The 25,254-nt window shown below is 36.7% G+C and overlaps 1 protein-coding gene across 1 annotated transcript in view; it reads left to right on the forward strand.

Moving 5' to 3' along the window:
- The window catches only part of COL12A1 (collagen type XII alpha 1 chain), a 102,669-nt gene extending 78,766 nt beyond the window's left edge, over nucleotides 1-23,903 (forward strand). Inside the window, exons 52-66 of the mRNA XM_061460462.1 lie at nucleotides 791-940; nucleotides 2,160-2,237; nucleotides 2,854-2,940; nucleotides 3,786-3,839; nucleotides 4,369-4,464; nucleotides 6,424-6,477; nucleotides 7,978-8,031; nucleotides 9,302-9,355; nucleotides 10,506-10,577; nucleotides 16,112-16,147; nucleotides 16,253-16,319; nucleotides 17,890-18,078; nucleotides 19,199-19,267; nucleotides 20,282-20,452; nucleotides 22,816-23,903. Coding sequence (XP_061316446.1) covers nucleotides 791-940; nucleotides 2,160-2,237; nucleotides 2,854-2,940; nucleotides 3,786-3,839; nucleotides 4,369-4,464; nucleotides 6,424-6,477; nucleotides 7,978-8,031; nucleotides 9,302-9,355; nucleotides 10,506-10,577; nucleotides 16,112-16,147; nucleotides 16,253-16,319; nucleotides 17,890-18,078; nucleotides 19,199-19,267; nucleotides 20,282-20,452; nucleotides 22,816-22,997 — 1,413 coding nt within the window. The 3' untranslated portion in view covers nucleotides 22,998-23,903. The remainder of the gene's footprint in view (nucleotides 1-790; nucleotides 941-2,159; nucleotides 2,238-2,853; nucleotides 2,941-3,785; nucleotides 3,840-4,368; nucleotides 4,465-6,423; nucleotides 6,478-7,977; nucleotides 8,032-9,301; nucleotides 9,356-10,505; nucleotides 10,578-16,111; nucleotides 16,148-16,252; nucleotides 16,320-17,889; nucleotides 18,079-19,198; nucleotides 19,268-20,281; nucleotides 20,453-22,815) is intronic.
- The last annotated feature ends 1,351 nt before the right edge of the window (nucleotides 23,904-25,254 follow it).

Below are 25,254 nucleotides of genomic sequence, written 5' to 3' on the forward strand. Positions count from 1 at the left end.
CTATAAATTTTTGGAATAGTAAACTTTTCTTCAGTTTTGTTTGTTCTTCTGTTTAAGGTTTACTGTGTTTTCCCCAAGCACTTAATTCTCTTGGTAAACATACTCTCACTTTACTACAGTCATTCTTTTCTCCCTTCTAAGTTTCCCTTTTTTCCAATAATTAATCTCTTCCTCTTCTTCCCTGTTTCTCCTTATTTTGTCATAGTTTTTGTAGCCAATTTTCTCATGGAAATTTCTCTCTTGCTTCTTTCATGAGTTTGTCTTTTTCTCAGCAGGTTTTTCTGTTCACTTTCTGTATCTCAATGCAGCTAATGCCTCTGATTGAGTCATCTGTGGAAACTGAACGCTGGATCCTTGGATCTAAATCTACCCTCTGAACTACAGACAGTCTATTAGCCCACTGGCACTCACAGACTCATAAACCTCTTTTGTGGTCTTAGCCATCAGAAAAGGACAAGAAGAGCTTATATTCATATCCTCTCAAGAATTCTTTCTATTTTTCACTTTTATGCCATCTTGAAGCAAGGAAATAGATCACTGTAGTTCAACTATTAGATTAAATATTATTTCTTAGCTGTACTTCTGTATACATCTTATTGACCTTCAACAAATTTTAAAGAGGTTACAAATGTCATAGCCTTTCCTTGTGTCCAATTTTTTCCACCATTTGAAAGTATAGCAGGATTGCTAGGAAGAAAATTTAAAACTATTACCTAAAGAGTGAAATTATATTAAAGTATTAAATATGCCTATGTGCCTTTTCTAAATATTACATTAAAATTCTTTTCAGGTCCATATTGTTGTAACTTCATCAAATGTTAAGATTTATATTGACTGCAGTGAAATACTGGAAAAACCAATTAAGGAGGCTGGGAACATCACAAATGATGGTTATGAAATACTTGGGAAACTTCTAAAAGGCGACCGGAGATCAGCAACAGTGAGCAATAAATATTAATCCATTCATTAATGCAAGCCCTTGAAATTTTCTGAGGAAAGTTATTAAAGATTTAGGATTGCTAAGAAACTGGTATTGTACTTACAGCTTTTAAGTGTCTGTACTTCAAGACCCAATCTACTCAGCTGAGGAGTGTGGGTTTGATACCTTCTCATTCTAGCAGAATTGCAAGAATAAAAATCTGATAGCTGAAAGTTGCAGTCAGGTAAATTCAAACAAGAGCAGAAATGTTTTTCTTCTGGTATGGAGAGCATTTAGTCATTGGAACCATTTACTGTGGAATCTCTATCATTTGAAATCTTTAAATGAATATTGTTTTGTTTTCCTAAAAGATATTCTTCAATGAACAGGTTTCATTTCTGTCAAGACCTGTGGTGTGTCTTACTCTAAGTGATCAGAGTAATCCACACTGGCTTTATGATCTATAAGCCTATAATGAAAAAGTGGCTGCTTCTATGAAGGGAACATCAATTATCTTAATGGATTAACTATACTATCAAGGCTATCACCTGAGCTTCATATTAGAAGATTTAAATCTGCAATCTGACCCATATGTGCAAACCCGAGCACCAGAAGAAGACTCTTGGTGTTCACCATCAAATGTTTGGTTGCATGTATCAGACTACAGTGTTGTAGCTCTTGGGGTAAAAAAAGAAAGGCAAACATTTTTACTGTACAGTCTGCCTAGGTCCCAAATTCAGCCTTTTTCGGAACTTTTCTTTGGTAATCTCAATGGAAAGTTCCGTAAATGAATCTGAATTAATACATGACCCAAGCACTTCAGTTCTTAGAGCTAGTCCAAAAGTTTTTCAGCCAGATTTCATTTTGAAGTGCAGGGGAACTCAGATGATGCGTAAGTTCATCGGTAATATTCATTCAGTATTGCAAAATATTTCTTCAGTCACATATTTATCCCAGAACAAGAACAATCATCAGTGCTTGAAGTTCCTGAAACCTTATGTAAGCTTGGTTATTATTATTTTTTTTATTTAGTTTATTTTATAAATTTTTATGTATTTATAAAATTATTTCATTTTAAACCTTTTTTTTTTTTTGGCAGTGTCAAAAAAAGAAGTGAATGTCTGAATAATGTAAACTGCATAAAAATAAACTAGTTTTGGAGTAATTTTTAATGATAATGCCACTAGATTTCATAAATAACGTTTTTAATATCTTTCAAGAGTCCTACTTTATTTTACAGTTAGAAATCCAGAATTTTGACATTGTATGTAGTCCGGTTTGGACTAGCAGAGACAGGTGTTGTGATCTTCCTTCTATGGTAAGTATAAATGAACCAGCAGCTATTCAGAAAATCATTAGCAATAGCAAATTTAATATTAATATTACCCTGGTATTATATCTCATACTATAGACAGCAGATCTAAACAACAGTTGTTGGAGCAGCCAGTGAACGACACCAGATTTCAAAGTTTTGTGTCTGAGGAAAATGTTATAATGTGCTCGAACTGAATCACTTAGGAATGATGAAAAAATGTCAGTTATATTTTGTATTCCAATGATATTTAAAATCCTAGGTATTATGAATGGAATAGTCGTATTATTTTTTTGTTTAATCTGTTCTTAGAGTAACATTCAAAAGTAACTAGTTTATTCTTTGTCATTGCAAGATGATTGTCTAATGGATATAAATATTAGAACTATGGAATCTGCATATGTATTAGATTTTACCTGTGTCAATGTTGTTAGTGCCATGTATAGCTCACAGAGAAAATTGGCTAAAAATATGGAAGGTCCTGTAAAAACTTCTGGAAACCACTGTTTAGCTGTGTATTTTACTTGAAAACACAATAGAAAATCTTACTGTTTTAGAAAAGTATGCTGCCATCTAGTACTTCTCTTTAAAATGACAGTAACTGTTGTGATTATATTTTCAGAGAGATGAAGCAAAATGCCCAGCTCTTCCAAATGCTTGTACCTGTACTCAAGACAGTGTGGGACCTCCAGGACCCCCTGGACCAGCTGTAAGTAACTATTTGCAATGGACAGATTTTCTCATTTTTGGATTTATCGAAGTTGTTTTGTGAAACAAAGGTCAGTCAGAAAGATCAGTGCATCCATAACATCATGGTAATCTGTTCACCTTTCATCTTAGTTTAAACCACAGTTGGACATCTCCTACCACCTCTACTTATTTGTATAATAATCCTTTTCCCATATTTCCAATGTAATCCCTGTGAATAGCTACTCATTGTTTGATAGGTTGAAAGAATCTGGCCCAATGTCAGCTGTCCTTCAGTTCATGTACAAGATATTTATAATGGACTGTGCAAATATTTCTAAAATATAGAATCAGGATTTCACTCCAAGGAAAGATTCTTTACTCAGTCAGGGAAATAAATCAGTTACTCTTTTTTTTTTTTATGTGGAGAGATAGGAATCTGTGGGTTGGATATCCTCCTACCAGTATGAATATAAAGGAATTATACCCAGCCCAGTAATACTTCTACTTTGAAGCTGTCAAAAATGCTGCATGGGGAATCTGAAGTCCAGTTAAGTTGTCTGCCAGTCTGCTAGAGAGGTGTCCAGATATTTCGATGAATATAAATTGGAGAAGTTTATGTCTGCAGATACAAAAATGACAATAATTTTTCATGGGCTAAATTGGCAAGGTTGAAGCCGGTGTGGTTTAACTGAGTTTCTGATGCATTTTCTGTCCTAGTACTCTTTTAGTAGTGTGATCTATGTACTTCAAAACTTTAGGCTTTCATATAAGTGTTTGATAAAGAAGATTCAAAATGCACCCTGGTATGATGTACCTTTGCTTTCCCTGAACAGAATAATTTTTCTTTCCAAATATTCAATTTAGGGTGGCCCAGGTGCTAAAGGTCCCAGAGGTGAAAGGGGTTTGACTGGATCATCTGTAAGTATCTTTCTGGAATGTATCTATAATGTTGCGACATGCTTACCTGCATAAAACTTTGTGTGTTTAACTCTATGCTGGGCTAAGAATGGAAATTAAAAATTTATTAGGAAATATGTCTATATGTTTTTTATGTGCAGCCTACCTGTTGAGACTATATATACACAGTCTATGCATATATGCAGCCTTGAAAGCACTGACTGCACATCAGGAAACTACAGTGCATGCATCATGCTGTTAATAAACACCCTGCAGGATTGTTGTCCTTTCTTCTGTACAGAGGGGCCAGCTATACTTCTAATTAAATGCTGCCAGAAGGTGTGTTTTGGCCTGAGACTGCCAACATGAATCAGGGAATAGCTTACGAAAGGATATGCCACTTGAATAAGTGTTTCCACAGTTGTTCTGAAGTTTTAAATGTATCTCCAGGCTTCTGATTTACCTTAAGTGTCTAACCCAAAGGATTTTGCACTTACAGATCTAAGCAGGGGTTGTCATTTAAAATCTTGCTTTAATTTTCTGCTTGCAGGGGCCTCCTGGTCCTCGTGGTGAGACGGGTCCTCCTGGCCCTCAAGGTCCCCCAGGTCCACAGGGCCCCAATGGGCTATCTATCCCAGGTGAACCGGTGAGTGGCCATTCTAAATGTGGCTGGAAATGTGCGTGGAGTCAGAGCTGTCCATGGGGAATGGCAGTCTTGGAAGAGAGTGGCAGCTTTGCCCTAACATTTGTTTTTCCCTACAATGCAGTAGTATTATGAAGCAGGTCTCTTTCAATACAATTGTGTTTTCTATCCTGATTGTTACATGTGCTTATGGTATGCCCGTGAAGGGACAGACTCTAAGCATTCTAATGTACATTGTGCTACTCCATTTTCAGTCTTACAACTTTTCTGTAGAGTTGCTAGTCCTTCAAATTCTAGGATTCAAAACTATAGAACTGTAGTGCAGGAAAATTAAGCACACAGTATTACTCTGAAGATTTTCTCAGAGGTTTACATGTCTAACTTTTATATTCGATGCTCCAATCAGTAGCTGAAAGTTCAGAGAGGCAATGAGTGCCTAGATCTAGACATACAAAACAGGCCTTCGTTCCTGGGGGGCTTTCTTGGCAACAGCATGCATGTTTTAGTGAGAGGCTACTTCCGATTTCATGTATGTTCCTTCAAAGCCAGAGCAACTTTATTAACACTGATGAAGTTTCCCCAGATTCTGCTTTTTATAGCAGATAGCATAGGTAACCCTTTGTATACATTCTGACTGTATTGACTGCTTTTGCCATATTTTGATAAGTAATCATCCCAAAAGCAGGAATATATTTTGATGTTTCCAGTTTAGCTTGGAATTTAATATAATCAGGAACTTTTTCAATGAAGTTTTTGTTAAAATATAAAGTTTATGAAAAAAAATAGAATTAGTGTCTGATTGCATGCTGTCTCATTTTGCATTTGAAACCAGGCTACCTTCTCAGTATGTGAAGTAATTTGGGAAATGGAAAACAAAATGTGCTTCAAGATAGAGATGAGGTACACCTTCTGTTTTGTAAGGACTAAGTAGACAGATTTTGTTAACCAGTGCAGATGCTTTTTATTTTTTTGTTTTATACTGTGAGGAGAAACTTCAAGATGACCTAGAGGTGCCAAACAGCAAAAAAGGCCAATCAAATTCCTTTTGCATGTAGAACACAACTGTACCGGATTCAGCTGTAGCAGTCATTTTTCTCCTTCTTAGTAGCTGGAGTGCTGTGGTTTTGACTTTAGCCTGACAACAGCACTGAGAATATATGCCAGAACACAATAGTAAATACATGTGTTTGTCATATTCAGTTTGATACCTCTACAGAATGAAAATAGCAACATTGGTGGAACTTCTCATTAGTTTACAATAAGTTAGAGCACCGCTTTTGAGTCATGTAATTTCATTTTTCATATCAATTGTAATTGGCAGGCTGTGTTTACAAATTATTTGATTATTGTTGTGTTGTCAACAATTATTAATTCTGGACCAACATGCAAGCCACTGTGAAAAATAAAGATCGTATTGTGAAATTTAGCTCATGTGATTTCAGACCATACATTTATACTACAGGGCTTTAGGGTATGTGGAACACAAGCTAGTTGAGAAAGGTAGTGCATTGCTTCATTATATGCTCTTTCATCTTCTCTCCTGGAAGTGTGTAATGCCTTTTTAGACCATGAGCTAGAGGAAAATAGCAATACTTTAAAAATACCAAGCCTTTAACTTCGGTGAGTGTAAACAGCTCTATTCATCAGCTGAGAAAGGTAAAGGAGTTTGAGAGAAAACATGTAACCCTTCCCTGCTTTCCTGCCTGTGAAGACATTGATATCAGTTTCTCTTTCTGAGAAGACATGTCACTTCCTTATCAAATGCATTTGCAAATATTTGCGGGAAGATCAGTATTGCTTCTTTTAAGAGGTATATGTATCTTGACTTATTCCATAACACAGAGTTGGTTTATGGATTCCTTAATTTAAGTATCTTGCAGAAATATTTTGTGTCCATTACACAAATTAATTATTCTGCTGATCTACTGTAGAATCTCTAACAATAATTTATGAAAATTATAGGGTCGTCAAGGAATGAAAGGTGATGCTGGCCAGCCTGGACTACCAGGGCGATCGGTAAGTAGATGCTTAGACAAGATAATGTTGTTTCACAGTATTCCTGATGCAGGTTGGCTGCTGGACAGCTGTCTTTGACATCATTAGAAATTGTGGACTCTTCTCATACCTTCCTAAGCAATAGTTTTGGAAACACAATTATCTTGCAATTAGGAATGTGAAATGTAAGAAATAGTAAACCGTTCAAAACAGCAAGAGTGAAAGAACAGCTGTACTGAATCAAGTCAAACATCCACCTGGGCAGTAGTGAATGTACAGGGACAAGCCTTTGGATTAGGAAAAGTACACTGATAACTCCCCAGGAAGGTCCCTCAAATTCTGATCACCTGCATTTGAATGTCTTCCTAACATAAAGGTTGCAGAACCTTTCCTGAACCCCTCTTCAGCAATGTTGTCTAATTGCTTTCCACTTTAGGAAGTCAAATTGTCTTGGGATATTAATCATATGCTTTCTGAAAGAAGAAAGCAATATTAAATATCACTTACTTGCAGGTTTCTATGTTGTAAACTAGGATTATGTTTTAAGGAGAAAAAAAAGGATTTTTTTTTTTTTTTATAATCAGTCAGATGTGGATACTCTAAGGTCATTGATCTGCACATGTGGTGATGTAAATAATAGTCCTTGGTTACTTTTTTATCCTTGATTTTACTGGGGATAGAAATACTACATGGGAGATACTTACATGGTCTTGTGGATTTAATTTTATATATTAGATAAGGTCAGTTGTGGACCAAGGGCCTTATATTCTTTACTTGGTTTATTAGTCCTTGTAATCCTGAGTAGTAATGTCCTGTAGAAAGCAGTGCTACATTTTAGTGTATGGTGAAATTAGACAGAAAAGGGGGAAGAATGTGACAACATGATACAAGACTGTTCAATATCCAGTTCCTACAGTAATGGTACTGATCCTACACAGTGCTGAATGAAATTATCCCTAGGTGTTCTCTAGTGTACCCTACCTATTTAATTTTAGGGGTTATTCTTTACCCAGAAGCTAGAAGGAAAAGAAACAGAGAATTTAGAATATGCACAGTAAAGCAGCAGAATGTTAAAAAATAGGACAATGGGAGGGGGGGAGAGGGAAGAATAATAAAGGAAAAGTCTAATTTTTGTTTCTTTGGATTCATTCTGATAGGTGACTGAAGCTATGCTTTAGCACCAAGTGTAAAAGTATTAGATGGCATCTGTAAGTCATGCTTGTAAAGGCAGTAAAGCAGATATGCCTGTTTTATGTGAACAGTGCTGAAAATTGTTTTTGAAGTTGAATTATGGGCTAATAAAGAAATGGAAGTAAAAAGTATAGTGAGGGTGAAGACTCTTGTATCATGTATATGAAATAAATGGTTTCTCCTAAAGGTTCGTTTTGTTCTTGTAAATGCAAAAAAGCATTTAACTAAAGGCAATTACTATTTAAATATGTGCATATATAATGGAATGATTAGCATAACAGTGATGTTTGTTCTGTCATGGATGCAGTTTATCATTCTTTTCCCCTCTAGGGAACCCCAGGTTTACCTGGTCCACCTGGACCAATGGGACCTCCAGGAGAAAGGGTAAAATTTCCTCATTTTAACTCTGAAAAGACCAAGTAATGGTTTTGGTGTTTTTTGTTGGGTATTTTTTTTTTCCTTTGTTTTGGTCCATTGCCCTTCCCCACCCCTCTTTCTTTGCAATATCTATTTTCAGATGCTTTTTCAAAAGGAGTCCTTTTATCAATATCTAGTTTGAGAGGTAAAAGCGGAAGGACTGGAAAAATCTAGGAGTGAAAACCTTCCCAGATAGCCATAGGCTAGCCAGATATGTACTATAAGAATTGCAATGCTTACTCTCCTGAGTGGGTTCTTAGATGCCTGCTCCCACAGAGCACTATGTCCACTGAGCAGAGCTCTGCTGAGGTACTTAGCCTTGCTGTCTTCCACATACTGTTGCTGCTGCACAGGATCCCTTTGAAATTCTGCTTTTCTCAGAGATATCATATCTATGAAGAATCTGGCTGTGGCATTCTTACTGTGAATTTGAATTTCGCTTCTTAACTTTTGGCTGTCTGGAGCTAAGTACTTTCTTTTGAATGGGGAATTCTGAAATGCCTTCATAATGAAGGGCAGGCACACAGGTATTTAACTGTGGAGGTGTTGCAATCCCTTTCTTCTAATTTCAGGTCAGCTATGCAAATCTCTTTTGTCTTCACAACGGCATATCACCTTTGAGATGACCGAAGCAATGACTTACCTTTACAGTCAAAATTAGTAGCCGAGATTATATACATTTATAGTTATCTTCTCGTAACAGTTGGTAGCTGGGAATGAAAACAGACCACCTGTAGTAGCTGCTTGCCAAAAAGCATACCATTGGATTGGTGGGTCATTAGTGGACCATGGACCACCAATGTTAATATATGTATACTATGTTAGGTTATTGAAATTGGATTTCTCAGTATCTCTTCTTGCAGGGGAAGTATGTGAGAGGGAGGTTGTTCTTCCTTTAAGTGGAAACCTCAGGTTTTCCAGCTAATCTGAGAACAGCAAAATGAGAGATCTTCTCTGGATAGAGCAATGATTCCGTTTCTTAAAAATGTTGAGAGAGACTCATTCTATATTCAGTTAGTCAACAGATGCTGAACATCTTGTGAGTTGGCTGAAGCTCTCTTCCATAGCCTTCTACAGCCTTAGTTGTGATTGTTATTTTTATAAATTACATTCTGGATAGGTTTGAAAAGATGTGCTAGTAGTAACCAGGAGTGTTGCAGTTACATAATCTTAAAGGCCATTTTAATTGAGCTACAGTCTTAAACAAATTGCTAACCATGGTTTTGTTTTTGAACAGGGTTTCACAGGAAAAGATGGTCCTACAGGTCCCAGAGGCCCACCAGGACCAGCGGTAAATATAATTTTGACTTTGATATACTATGTAATAAGAGAACTGATCAGAGAGAGAACCACATTAACATTCAGTTTCTGTCAAATATGAAATGGATCCTTTTTTCAATATCCTAAATAGATCTGGGAAACTCTTAGTAAAAGGTGAGCAAACAGCTGCATAAAGTATGTATTCACAAACATTTGTAAGAGTGGTTTTGAAATTGATTTCTTCCACTGTAAATAAGGGAAGGACCAGTTAACCTGGTACTTCAGCCATGATTTTTAAATGCATAGCTAGATTTGCTAAAACTAATCAGCTTATTACTTGTATTCTCATAAGAAAAACAAAACCAAGCCCTATCCATGCAAGTTTTTCTTGACAAGAATATTTGAGGATTAGTTTTTGCTTAAAAAGCTACTTCATTGTGTTTTGTGGGACCATGTTAGAAAACATGCTGGTTGTTATGAGAAAAACTCATGCTGGATGAGATAGCCTGAGATAGGCAAGTTGCTGCAGCTCCATGTTGTCAGGTCCAGCCAGTAGCAAGGTGGAAGATGTGTTCCTTGTAAGCACATGAACAGAGCACACATTTATACCAGGTATTAAGTATACCTAGTGTGTATATAAATAATAGACAGGAGTCTCTCGGACAGGATATTATATTTGTGCCCCCTGCTCTCCCACAACTGTCTTTCTTGTGCTCCTTTGTGGGTGTTCAGATAAGCTTTCATCACATAACCTAACACTAGTCTTTCATTTGTTCATATTTATCTAGTATCACTAGAATGAATTTTATACACTTCTTGTTGTGGACTTTTACAAGGATCACAGATCTGCTAGATGAAGTTAGAAGGCCAAACTGTTTTGCACTCCATTAGGAATCTGTCAGTAATAGTGATCCCCAAAACATATAGAAACTCTGAATTTTTAGATTCAGAAATACCTGTTAATCTATGGTGTTATGTAAAAGGACACATTTCCATTAAAAAAAAACATTTTTTTATGAAGGAAAGTTTTTGAGCCTGATTTGTACATAGCAGAAAAAAAACCCAAGACTGATAGGACCCATTTTCAGTATTGCTTTACACTCAATACAGTAACATATTTCTTATTAGCACTTAGGCAGTTGTGGATTTACACAATTCATTTTACATGTTGTCCACTGTAGGGTGCCCCAGGAGTTCCAGGAGTTGGTGGCCCAAGTGGAAAACCAGGAAAACCAGGAGATCGTGGGACACCAGTAAGATAATGATGCACTTAACAGTATCAAATTTAAAATTACATTTTTTTGATGAATATGAGACTTCTTCTTGCTTTAAATACTTGTCTTGCACTTATGACAGTGGTTAATACAGTGGAGCTGACCTAAGACCGCAAGCATGTTTTGTTCAAACAATTTTATTTTCACAGTGTGCCATTTTGCAGAGTTTAATAGTTGGGGCTGGAAATTGTGGTCTCTGGTTTCCACTAAAAAATCGTAGACTATTATGTGCCAAGACATGTATTCCTACACTGCATGAGCACAAAGAACTAGGTCAGCAAAATGACTGGAAAGTCTTTATACTTGTGCATGTGTATGTGTAGTAACAGAGGGATACATTGCTGAAGGTGGACAACCTTTGATAATATTACATAATAATTTCTGGTTTGCAAATTTTTTGTGCCTTTTATAATGATATTGCAAAATTATTTGGGGGTGGTTTCTGTGAGATCAATTCAAACTTTTAAAGTGCATCCTGAATAGGGAGAAAGAACAGGAGGTGTTGCCTCCCACCAACAGTTTCTTGAGAAATTTTAACTGATTCATTTATAGGATCTCTGAGAAATTATGTTTGACTCAGGAGTGGAGACACCAATTGAAATGAGAAGTCATTCATTACTTCTACTTAATGTCTGGCAATCAGCCAGAATTTTCCATCCTGTTTCAATGTCATTGTGTATACAACAGCTGGATAATTTGGAAGAATATGTAGTAGGCTGTGCAGCTTGATGGTTACAAAGTGGAAGTTCCCAGGAGCACCTGGAAGCTGGGTCATTTTCTCATACACACATTGAATTCAGTCTGCATTTGCCAGCCTATAAATCCCATTTCTCTTTGCAGTAGAGGACACAGAGTCTTAAGAAAGCACTGAAGCTTTCCTGGCTTTAGACATACATTGCTAATGTGATATTCCTGCCAGGTCAGATGCTTGATAGACAGCCGGTGCACAAGGTTCTGCAATTTGTTCACAAGTGAACTTCCAACTACCAGGTATATCCAAGTTTTCCTCCACTTGGGACAGTGGATAGCTGACCCAGTTCAGCAGTGAAGATCTTCTGTAGGTAAATAATGTGCATAGGAGGAAATTTGGCTACAAGCCCAGTTTCAGTGCTTTTGCAAAGCAAAAGCAGTCAACTCCTGCCCAAGCACCATGTGTAAGTTGTAAGTTCTCCTATGCTCTAATCTTAAGAGTTCCTTTCAGTTAGAAATACATTCTCCCCACCCTACCCACCCCCCCCGGTGTTGCACTTTCTTGTAATGGGACACTGTGCATCATGCTTACCATTTCTTATGTTTCTAGAACAGATCCCAGCAGGAATTCTGGCTTGCACCTTGCACAGATGTTTTATCAGATTCCCAGTGGATGGAATTTCAACACTTTCCTTTGTGTCCAGCATTAGAATTGCCAAAGGTGCAGCCTGATAGCCAAATGCAACTTGCAGTGTCATGGTTCAGGCCTGCCCGAATCTGTAACTTCCTGTCCCGGAGAAAGATAATAAGCTTTTGCTTGCCTCTGATAAATACAAGGAGTAAATAATTTTTGAGCAGATCCTATCATTTTTTCCTCTACCTGAACAGTCTGTATTGCTGGTACATTGCAGAACATTTCAGGTAAAGGACCCCTGCAAAGCAAGGAATGTTACACCCCAGGCAAAAGATGAACAGTTATGCAAATTATGACAAGCCTTGGTGTTGTGAAAACATTCCCACTGACTGCAGTCAACTGGAGCTCTTTCCTGATGTGTTGAATACCACTAATGTGCTAAACTGAGGCAAACCACACCACAAATGTGGCTGCAAACATTCCTCTACCTCAATGCGTACTTAGACTAGAACAAGTTGATACTTGAATTGCTAGCTGAATTTTCATGGAAATAGGAAATTTGACTTTTTTAATCTGCTTATAAGTACTTCCAAGAGAAACTTAGGTCATTTTTTTTCAGTGTAATAACAAAATGACTGGAAAAGGAACAGTAAGAATACAAATGAGTCAGTAATCTATTGAGAATTGAGCACTGGCTATTCTAGAGGAGGCTAAAATATCTGTTCTCTCTGTCTGTTCAGAGAGTGAGAATTTGGTAGTAGTCCTTACCCATTTCATAGGGTAACAACCAGCAAGGGTAAGAAAAAGTCATTAAGCTAGAAGAGGATATTGGCTCAAGAAGAAATGGGTATGTTTTCTGTGAATGAATGTAATGGGAAATACAAACCTATTGGAGATGAAAAGTTCCAGTACTGCTATTTTATAGGTGTGAGAGTGAAAATGGCAATGGATGAGTAGACAGACTAAGTCATCTTAAGGTACAGCTGTCTTGTTTCTAGAACAGATTCTGTGATAACAGGGTCTGACTTTGTTGACTGAGAAAATCCCCAGGACATAGTGCAAGGCATTTATGTTTTTGGTATAAGGTGCTATTAGACTGATGTCTCCAGGACCAAATTCAACATAAAAACCTTTAAAGGGTAATCCTGAGCACATAAGGGAGATATTTGTTGGTAGTTAACTCAGGTTTTGAGCATTTTCCATTCTCTGCTACCATGTATTTACTGACCTTGCATCCATCCATCCAGATATCCTAGATGAAGTTTCAAAAAGACGCTGCTTTGGGAGCAGCAAACTGGTGGTTCTTGTGGGGAGCATACATTCTTTTGGGGAAAACAATTGAGTGCATTATCTTTTAAAGTAAAAATAGCAAAACTTCCTTCGTTTTGTCCTCCTTCAGCCATAGAACTTTGCTGCAGCCCCAGCCCTCATCCCACAGCTCAGAAAAATCCCACATGCAGCTTAAACTAGCTTTTCCTCACACTGACCTTAAGTGACTCCCTCATTGCAGGATATCAACAAAACAGAATGTCAGCAGCAGCTGCTGCTTCTCAAAGTGCTGGCAAGCAGTTGGCTAAGTTACACTTTTTGTCTATTAAAAGAAAATCAATTGAAACTTAAGAAGAATTATAACCAAGTGAGAAGAAGATGCAAATAGTAATTCAGTAGTTGCAGTAATAATTTTTTTTTTGTAAGTCATATTTCTAAAATACTCAGGTGGTGGAAAATTAACTTTGTTGTTAAAATAATCAGCCTCTAATCTTCAAATTTTAAAATTAGATTGGAATAACCTGTAGATTTCGAGTCATAAATCTAAATACATATTTGCAAGGTCATAGATTGAAGAATGAGGCTCATTTGATTTCAATTAATTGTAAAATTGTACATCATATATTATTATTATTATTATTATTTTCATATTATAATTAACAAATGGCCTTAGCATTTTTGTAGTTTGGGGACCTTTGTTGGCAATACTTTTGAGCAATGTTGTACTTTTGTTACCAGAGCACCTTCTTGTCTTACCAACATCACTTGTGGCTGAAGACAGTCTGAAGAACTTGGCTAGTCCACAGAATCATTTCTAGAAACACTGTATAGGATTTGAACATTTTAAGTTTGCTTATTTTTTCTCTTTTCTCTGTAGTTCTGCTGTGTGGATGTGCTAGCAAGTGAATTCATTGGAACATGGCATTTTAAGTAATTATTAGAATATTGACAGGATAGTAGACCAGAAATCTGATTTCTAATGCTAGCACTTACCTAGTGTAAACAAGAAGACATACTGTATGATTTGCTTCCTGTCAAAACAACATGAGGTTGTACTATGAAAGCCTTAGAAAAAATGAAAATACAATGAGCAGGTATTATAGATATGTACTCAGAAAGGAAAGAATATTTGTAATTTTGATGGATATATTGTGTATATATTAGTAATTGTTTGGTGGCATAATTTATTCCAGTGGCACACTTACAGCATCATCATTCTAAATCTTTCATTTGATTCTGTACAATTAATTTTGCATGAAAGATCTGTTACATGTGAGGCAAATGTACTGAATGCCAACTACTTAGTGATGGATGAGCTGCCTTATATTTTCTGTAGCATGTCATGGGGTATGCAACAGTGCTGGAAAGAAGCTCAAAAAACATAGGTTCACACCCTAACGTACTCCATAGGAATTTGTTTGCTCCAGACCTCGATAGGAGTCTATGAAACTGCATTCAAATTATGTCTTTTATGACCTCAGTGGAATGATTTGTTGTCTTGTGTTGTTGAAATAAATTGTGGGTACTGTAGGAATGTTATGAAAAACAGCTGCAGCCCACACTTAGCCTTTGCTTTGTTAATGGTGATAAAGAGGAATCCTCCTTAAAGAAATACCACCATGTAAAAAAGCAGTAATACTTATGATGTATGTGTTAGTATGTGGAAAGCAATGCAGAACAGCAGATGACCGTACTGGTCTTTCACCTCTGAAATATGCCTTAGAGTTCAAATAGTAATTTAGGCTACATGTGAAAATCCCTTTGAACTCATGCTAGCCCCTTTTTGTTAAATAGCAAAGCTCTTTAGACACATTTCTGGCAGGTGAATTTACAACAGATTTTTAGGACTCAGCTGTGTCCTAACTCTGTGTTCACTGGTCACCTGTAAAACTCACACTGGCCACTTCAGGAGCCATAGTTATGGCCAAAGTTTTGTTTGTACTGTCCTGGAATTTAGCACACATGGCATTTGTCTCAGTGAGTGTTCAAGAGCATTGGAAATGCTATTTGTGATGGTTTCCTAAGCAAGTTTTGCAATAAATATAATATTTTGGTTTTGTTTGGTTGTTTTGTTTATGCAGAGTAGATTGTGTGAGCTATCTCCAGCATTTAAAAACATCTTTTCAGTATACCTGATGTTTTTCCATCCATAAATGCATAAATATATAAAAATTAGAATCAGTCCTTCTGCTTCATTTCTTAGATAGTATTCTTGAAAACTGCAAAACTCACAACCACTAGAGCATTCAAGGGCAAATGTGAATTGCTGTAAGACAAAAGTTAGCGCTGGGCAGTTGTCAATAATTCTAAAGCAGCTTAAGCTAAGACTTCCATGAGACTTTTATAAGACTAGAAATGGTTGAAAACTAGCAGAGAAGTTGTTGTTATAAATAGAATAAGTACTTAATGGCGTCTCCATCTTATGTGCCATCTCTTAACACAGGGTCTGTTTCCTGTGGGCTCAAGGAGACAGCTACCCTTCCTAGACATGTGTTATTCTTCCTAACTTACCTTCTTTAATGATAAGTTGGCTTAAGACTTAAAATTAAACAGTCATATATAACTCATACAAGACCATTCACCATTTACAGAAATGTAATGCTAAAAAATTCAACTTTTAAATTGCTAGTGTGGTTCCAGTATCAGAATACATCAGTTCCTTTGGCCCCAGTTTGAATATTTCCTTCAGATATTTTTCTTCCGCATCTGTCAGTGTATTTGTTCATACACAAAAGATCACTGCTTGTCCAGTCTTTTCTGGCACCTGCTTTGGCATCTTTGAAATGTGAAGTTCAAGGAGGACCAGGTCTGTTTTCCTGAAGAAGCCAAAATGTGTTCTAGAGTTGCATGTCTCAAATTTATAGGTGGGGTGGAATAATATAATCCTTCAGTTGCTTTATTTTTACTGTATTTATTTTAGGGTGCACCTGGAATGAAGGGAGAAAAAGGTGACAGAGTAAGTCTTCTTTAAAGTCCGATTTTTTCAGATTATTTACTTAAAAACTGTATCTTTAGAAGCATAGATGCTTATTAATAAAACGCTTTGGTTTTGCTTATTTAGGGTGACATCGCTTCTCAGAATATGATGCGAGCAGTTGCAAGACAAGTTTGTGAACAACTGATAAATGGTAAACAGTGTTGTTTGCTTTGTTTCTCGATCTAGTAATTTACTACTTTGTAAAACAGAAACCAATTTTTTAAATGTAAGGTGAGGGATACTGGGCACAGAGCATAGCAAGAACCTGAGTGATCTGATAGCTCTCCGATGCCAATGATTTGGTGGAAAAAAATGTAGCACTAAATCTTTGCCAGATCGAGATGTCTAGTGTGATCCTGAACTAATCTGTGATCTTTGGAAATATACATGAAAGTCTAATGTTCTGTACAAGGAAGGTGACCTTCCTTTTGTCAGTCTGGTCCAAAATTACTTCATCTTTGTATAAAATCAGCATACATTTTCTCATTAAACATGTCTTATCTTCAGAAGGAACGAATCGGAGAGAAAAGGGATACTCACTCCTAACAGGAAAAGACACATGAGTGTTGGGTAAATACTGTGCACAGTATCAGATGTGCTAAGCAAGTAAAAATGATATTTATTTGGATAAGCACTCCAGATTGATTTCCAGTCCTCTGCTGCCACACAGTGCAGCTCTGCAGCCCATGGAAGTATTCTTTACAGTCTTTCTCTGTCCCTGAGGTAGTGCTTTTGCTATCAGTACATCTTCCAAAAAGGACAGAGACAAATGTGGCCATAAATTGTTCTTAATATTATTTCTATAATAAGGGTAAGTTCTGACTCAGGTAAACAGATATACTTTTTTGATCATTAAGAGTGCTTGTGCACAGGGAGGAGGACAGTATGTTCTTTTTATATGTCTGTTATGGCTGCTATTTAAAACGTCAGCACAGAGGGAGAAAAATACATTCATGAATGTTTTAGACTTATGAATAAGGACGTATCTGAGATCTTTTACCATCTCCTTTTTGAACATCTCAGCCTTATTTTTTTCATATTCAGCTCATCTTTTCAGGGATATACTAATGTGTAATGGCATATTACACTAATGGGGTAGATAAGGCCACCCATTAAGGGCTTCTTTCTTCATTATTTCACAATGCTGTTGCTTTTATTCAGACACCTTTCTTTGGAAATAAAATTTGTCTATATGCATAAGGTATATAGGTACAAACCTATACATCCTACATGCTTAAGAAAGCAACCTTATAGACTGTATGCGGCTGTATCTTACCTGAATAATTTATACTGTGTTTGTGGTAGCTTCAGAGCTCTGAAAGTACATAGAAATGTGATACTTAACTTTTACAAGTGTAACAAGTCCTTTCTGTTCTTCAGAGTAAAAAGAACCTTTAATTAGAGCTCTAAGAGCAAGAGTATTGTAAACAAATGCTTATTTTGTGACTTTAATTGCTTTAAAAGTGTTTTTTATTAATGTTACTGGCTTCCAGACGTCCCTTTCCTTTCTTCCCTCTGTCCTCCATTTGTGTTGTAACTTCTTATCAGACATTCACATTATGTCTACTTCATTCATCTCTACTAGTTCACCACTAATTTAATGAATGGGGACAAGGATAAAGTTTGATGAAGAGAGATAAATTGTTACTTCTTCCCATTATGATAAAAAACTTTCACTCATTTCACAGAGCTTATTGAACCATTTTGCTTTCCTTTTGAAGGTCAAATGAGCAGGTTCAATCAAATGCTGAATCAAATCCCGAACGATTATTATTCAAACCGTAATCAGCCAGGGCCACCAGGACCACCTGGTCCCCCAGGAGCTGCTGGGACTAGAGGAGAGCCTGGACCTGGAGGAAGACCAGGATTCCCAGGACCTCCTGGGGTCCAAGGACCACCCGGTGAAAGAGGTGGGTAGATTCCAAGGCAGCTGTATGTTTCACAGTGGACATAGTGCAGAGGCTGCCAGAGGAGCAGTCTCATCCATTTACCATGTCAGATGTGGAAGCCCACACTTAGCAGTAGCCTGTTAGGTCAGTTGGATTGCATGAGGGACACTGATGTTCTGGAGGACAAGGTTAATTACATCAGTACTTTCCTCTGTCTCTCCCTTGCTCGTGTTTCATAAAACACAAGGTGCTATAGCATTTTGGCTGCTTCAGCAGGATATCCTAGGAAAGTGAATGTTCTCAAGAACTCTTCTGGCACTAACCAGCTGCATCTTGAAAGGCTGTTTGGAGTAACACAACTCTTTTCAGAACAGAACTCATTACAAAGAGAGAAAATGAGTCATTACAAAGAAGAAAAAGTAGGAGTTGAAAGAATTAGGTCTACATCCTTGGCTCTTTACAGCACTCTGAAGGAGGGAAGCAACTCTGAACAGAATTTTGGCATATGGGTATACCTATTTTGTGGCTACCTTGGATCACTGCAATGACATGCAGCGTCTGGACTGTGCTATGTTGTGGCCTTTGCTTATTCCAGCTACTCTACTGTAGCATGAAATCGGTGCTGTGTTATCTAGCATGTATTTTAATATTGTCTTTAAAACAGACTAGAAAAAAAAATCAAGGAAGAATGAATTTCTGAATTCTGCTTTCTTAAACTTATTTCATCATAATTGTTTCTAAGAAAGTATAAAGCATCCTTTGTAGCAAAAGTATGCAAGCTTGAAAACACCTTCCTATTTGTAGCTTAAAATAATAATGTTCTGTGTTTTTTTAAGTATCTCAAAGACTTTTCTAGGTCTGAGAAACTTTGTTCACACTAAATTACATCTGCATCCTACTTTATTTTTAAGTTAATGTATTTAAATCCAAATTATTTTCCCAAATGCACATTTGGACATCTGTACAAAATAAGGTTTGACCAGCCTTGTTGCATTAAGTAATGGGAACTAAATATTAATACCAGTGAGAGAGCAAGAAGAAGTAGTTGCTGATGTGGCTTCCTTCCTTTGGTTTGTTTTGGTTTTTTTTTTAAGTGCTTTTCTTAATTGTTTGTCTTTGTTTTTTTTTTTTTATTCTGTAGGAATTCCTGGAGAGAAAGGTGAAAGAGGGACTGGATCTCAAGGACCGCGAGGTTTGCCGGGGCCACCTGGTAAATATTCTTGTTTTGTCAGATTACAGAAAAGTAGGAGAAAAAGACAAAATTTCTTCATAGGGAACCAGACTACACGTGGTGAACATACATGCTTTTGACATGTATTAGAGTTTACTGGGAAAAAAAAAAAAGAAGGAGTTTTGGATGTGGCTAATAGGTGTTTATCATGTAATTTATTCATCTGGCATGCTTCCTTGTGTGAAAATATATTTCCTGAAAGTACATTGTCCAAATATTTGATGGATGTTTTCATAAATGTTATCAGATGATACTTTTGAAGTCTCTAGTTCAATTTTTCATAGGTTAATATGTGATTACAGAACTACAAATTGCCCCTGACTACAAAATATTCCCACATGCAGAGTTACAAGATGGCAGATTCAGCTGATTTGAACACTGTTTTTGGTCTTTGTATCATGCGATATTGTTCACTGATTCCTTGGCAGAAATCGGCTCCATCATTTGTTTCTGCTTGCAGTTTACTAGGCTAAAATGGTTTTTCATTACAGTACCCATAAGACGCTTGCAGCCAATTGTAGCTCCAGTTACTTTACTTTTTCTGCTAACCATAATAAGATTGGTTCCAAAAAAAACATTACCTCATCTATCCTGGGGCCACAGGGCAGCAGGATTAATGTACTCCTATATTTTAATTGAAATCCAGTGTGCTCGTCTAATCTAGTAGTTTCCCTTGAGATCTCTGTATCTTACACAGACCGGAAATAAACCAGAGCATTCATTGATGTTTCTTACTTGGCTCAAACCTTACTAAATCAGTTTCTGTGAATAAATCCTTAAATAAGCCACACACAGGGAAGCAACTAATGATGAGTCATATTTCTAGTTTTCTTTTGTTTTTCTTTCTGTTGACCCCCATATAGCAGCAAAGTGCAAGTGTTTTCTCACCAAAGACAACCTAGTCTGTGTAGTCTAGACGGCAGTAATGTTAGCTGTTTTGTCAAGCTGGCTCTTAAAGAGAGCAACCTCCCAACCTTTCAATTCTAAAATTAGGTCCACAAGGAGAATCTAGAACTGGTCCACCAGGCTCCACAGGATCACGAGGACCACCGGGGCCACCAGGTCGTCCTGGAAATGCGGGTATTCGAGGTCCCCCAGGACCACCAGGATATTGTGATTCATCCCAATGTGCTAGCATCCCTTACAATGGCCAAGGATTCCCAGGTAAGTTATGAGGAACTTCGCTTGCCTTAAATAGCCTTCATAGATGTGGCTGTTCATATTAAGCTGCTTTACATGGAGCAGTCCTGCTAGCGTGGACATAACTGAATCAGGAGGAAATGGTTGCAGTGAGCAGGCCTGCCTCATTGTAATGTGCAGGTATATAAGCAGTCATTTGGACTTTGATTTACTTGATTTTATATGTGGTTTGCTTTAATTAGGAAGTGGTAACTAGATATTTTAGTTGTTTTGTCTTTTTTTTTTTTTTTACATAGATGGTTAGTAGTTGATAAGGTTGCTCGTAGGATTTAAGTGACCATTTTCTTCTTCTTTTTTTCCCCTTCATCCCCACCCCTTCCAATCGTCTTCAGAACAAGGTTGAATTCTCCATGTTCTCTTGAAAAATAAAAAGAATGCTGTGGTTGGCAATTTCCATGTGTCTCTTTCTGAGCAATGTCAGGATTATTTATACAAAATTAATACCTGAAATAAAAATTTTCCACAAATAAAATGCATTCATTTATACAGTGTAGACAACTGAAAACCACCACTGTCCTACAATTTCTACCAAGTTAAGCACCATGGAGTCTCTGATTAGCCCTGACTAATATCAGCCTTCCCCTTTGTGATGTAGCTGAAAACAGTAGGCTGCTTCTAGAATCAAAATAAAGGGTCACAGTGGCTGTCAATTTCTGGCTGGTAAGATGCTACTATATTTTAACATGCGGATCCTACAGGACCACAGTATTGTTAACAAATTAATACGTATGCATTGCAACATCTCAAAATTTGCGTATGTAATACTACTATTGGATATGTTTTGGTGTAGCATATTGTGCATGTACCCATGAAAAGAAAAAAAAGTAAAAAAAAAATATATCTATATATGTACACGCTTGCAGACTCAGTGCTCCTGGTTAAAGAGCCAGGTGGTTGCGCAGATCTCGCACAAAATTCTTATTTAAATAAAAAAAAAGAAAATCCTACCTGTGATTCATCAGTGTTTTCTAGTAAACAGCTATGTATACATATATAAATATATGCCTATGACTTAACTGTTATGTATTTAGTTGGATGAAAGTATGTTTTTGCACATCAGATGGACTTTTTAAAAGACTAACATCATCTTTGACCTGTTTCAGGTTTCGGCTAACACATTTTCTAAGTCGCCAGTGCTGCTTACAGTTTGAATACATGAAAATCCTGTTTCTGAGATGTTTGCGCACGTGCTTATTAGAAAGAGTCCGTATGGATATTTCACCACGGATATGGTTTTTGAACCATGTTGGCCTCATAAAATGGGGAGATACTTTTTACTAACACAACTTGTGAATGAGATAAAGGACAGTGATGTCAATTCATTAAGCCTGTTGCATTTCAATAGTAAAATAGTCTTTCTTTTTTAAAAAAAGACCCTGACCATCAAAAGCCTCAGTGGTGAAGGAGGCTTATAAAACTACTAACCAGCAAAGGTAATGCCATTAAAAGAGAGATAGACTTAACCTAGGAAATGAGAAATGACTTATGTAAATAGTAAACTAATTGTGGCTTGTAAATGATTTGTATGGGACTGTATCCACTAAAATCTGTTAACAACTCTACATGATGCTTTTGCATAAAAGCCTGCTGCTGCTTGCTATATGCTGGAATAACATCTTTTTGACAACTTATGAAATCTACCTGTCTGTTGCTTGTTACCAACATGTCAGAATCGGGGCATGTGCCTTTTTTTCGTATGTAATCTTGTTGGATTCTGTAACTGCAGTTATAAATACCAACGTTTTATAATTATTTTTCTTCTGTTTTGCTGTAGTTTTTGGTGTTCCTGAAGCACCAGCTGTAACTCGGTTTGTTACGAGGAACAGCACGAGAAAATGACATGTACTGTATATTGCCGCTGGTGATAGTTATGTCTACACTTTCCCATTCTCAGAGAAAATTAGTATATGCCAAACCCACCTATTCATTTTACCTGCTTCATGTCTTCTACTAATTACACAGTTTAAAATAAAGTCCAGTGCTTGTATTTACTGAAGTAGCTGTAAAATAATATTTTAATTTGATTTGCTTTGTGGTTTGTTTTTTTCATAGTTCTACAATAATTGGTCCCTTGCATAATTTAAGACTCTTTCTGCAATGTTTTGTGTATTATAAATATAAAACCTTTTAAAATTTTATCCTTTTACTGCCAAAAACTATTAATGAACAAAAGTGAAAAATACCCCAGTGAACTATTAATTTATATATTTATTATATGGAAATAAGATTGGACTAACATTATGTAGGCAAACTAACCTTCATTGTATTTGTGGATTCAAAGACATGTGATAACTATTATGTTCAATCGGACAACTATTTTCAACCAGAACCATACGTGCCTGAAAGTGGACCCTATCAACCTGAAGGTGAACCCTTTGTAGTACCTATGGAGTCAGACAGGAGAGAGGACGAGTATGAGGACTATGGAGTTGAAATGCACTCACCAGAATACCCTGAACACATGCGCTGGAAAAGATCACTGTCAAGAAAAGCACAAACAAACCCATAAAAGATATGTGTCTTGTTTTGGTTTTTTTGGTTGGTGGTTTTTGGTTTTGCTATTCTTGCATTTGCAGATACACACAGGGAGAGTGCATAATTTCTCTTGCAATATAGCTTTCTGGTCTTTCATATCAGACGCACCCCTGTTTTGTATCTTGCTTATGTGGGGATAGCAACGTGTGTACCTAGAGACTTCATATCGCTCTGGAAATGCTTGTAAAATACTTCTGCTTATAGTGGCTGCCTATAGGTTAATGTATGCATTCAGTTATCCCAGTGCTGCCTTTTCATTAAAATAATGTAAAAACAAATAAATAAAAAAAAGAAAACAGAAAAACCAAAACAAAAATAACCACAGAGCTGCTGCAAATTTTCTAAGGACTGTCTGCTTTAGCTCTACGTTCTTTTTCTTTTTCAAATGCACGTTTGCAGTTAAGTCAGGTCACAGGTCCGCATTATCTAGTTAAAAGAAAGACACAAAAAATTCTCTCTCCTTCCAATATCATTGTCATTTTCTTCTATGCTTAGTTATACTTTTCAGGGCATGTACTGCTCTTATACATCTCCTTTAAACACCACAAACATTAAGTAGCTGAAATCATTGTATCAACTGGATACAGTTTAATAATGCCTGAAATCTCCTTGTTGTAGACACAGTAACATTTATGCCAAATTGCAGTCAATCCTGCAGAGATGGAATTGCATGTTTATGTTGTATATTTAGTATGGATTTTTTTTTTTTTTCAGAATACAATGTTTCTTAGTTATCAAAAGCAGTTGGAAATTGTTTGCAAGACTATGGATATAGAATTGCTGCTTTTATATTTTAACTGCAAATTGTGAATTTCACTGCCTTATATTATTTATTTCTGAAATGAAAGAGGCATTTTTCAATAAAACTACTGAAAATTTATATGTCTGTTCATTTTTTTGAAAGGCACATGAGACCGATGTGTGTGTATTCTGTCAGTATTACTTAATCACTTGGAAATGTCAGGTGGCAAAAGCCATTAGAATGGGAATAGTCTTAAAATAGGTACTTAAGCTTGGTGTCTAGAGGTGGGTGGATGAAAGCACTAAAGGCTTCCTCTGTCTGAGGGATGAATAAGACAGCAAACTCAGTCTGTAAGTCATTTGGTGAAGGAAATGAAAGAGGGGCTCTGAGCTGCAGTTGCTTTCTTGTTTTTTGTTTCTGATGGATAGATGGCTGTTGCAGAAAAATAGACTTTCCACCTGAGGAACTATAGTATCTTAACCAAGGTCTGTCAGAGAAGTAGAAATGGCTTTCACCACAAAAGCTGGAGAAAAGCCTTTTGACTTCATTGTGAAAGCTGGAATGCCGTTTCTTAATATCATGCAAGACATCTGTCACAGAAGGGAAGCTGGCTTCCTGATCACTGAATTTTACCCTGTACTGGAAGCTATATGACACATTTTAATGTGCAAAAATGGAAATTATACAACAACTCCATATGCTGCCTGACTGGTTATCAGTGAAATGAAATCCAAACAAATGGCATTTCAAAGAGTGATTCTGATTATAGCCATATGCCTTTTAGACTGTAAGAGAATAATTTCTAAACTGAGGAACATTTAAGAGAGAATCAAAGCCATTTATTCTTTACGTGTTCTTCTAATTGCAGAGACTTAAGTATCAAAAACATGTCCTGCAGCTTCATGTGCAAGAAAGAAAAGTGTGTGTCTGGCAGAAATAAAGATGCTGCTAAAAATTTGGAGAAGTGATTAAAAAGGTTTTTTTCTGAATTGTGTATAAAAGTGATGTTTTGCATTGATCTCCCACCTGTTTTTTTCTGACATTGTGTCCCCAAGGCAAGCTTAATCAGATTCCCATATATTCTTAAAAAAGCTTCCCTTTTTATTTTGTTTAAAACGTGTATTTCAAATTATTTTTCTACTTCTTCTCCAAATACACCCAATGCCTGCCAACCATGCCTCACCTTCTGTATGTTCTTTATTAGTACCAATCTTAACAGAGATGCTGCTGTATGAGTCGTGACCATCTCTGAACATGAGATAAATGTGTTTCATAAAAGTATTCCCATAATCCCGAAGCCTGGTTAACACTCCCTTCACCTGTGCCGCAATGTTTGCACATTCTTCTGGTGGTGCATTTAGAAGTCAAAAAAAGTTTCACTGGCTCATCCAAAATATTGAGTAGATAGATACTTAAAATGTTTGGACAGCATATAAACAAGTATTTCCTGATGGAGACCAACAAGGAAGAGCAACTCATTTCCAGGAAT

This window comes from Pezoporus flaviventris, unplaced genomic scaffold (assembly GCF_033815535.1).
Source record: "Pezoporus flaviventris isolate CSIRO_AGI_PZ_B2104156 unplaced genomic scaffold, CSIRO_AGI_Pfla_v1 ptg000031l, whole genome shotgun sequence".
Classification (NCBI taxonomy): Eukaryota; Metazoa; Chordata; class Aves; order Psittaciformes; family Psittacidae; genus Pezoporus; species Pezoporus flaviventris.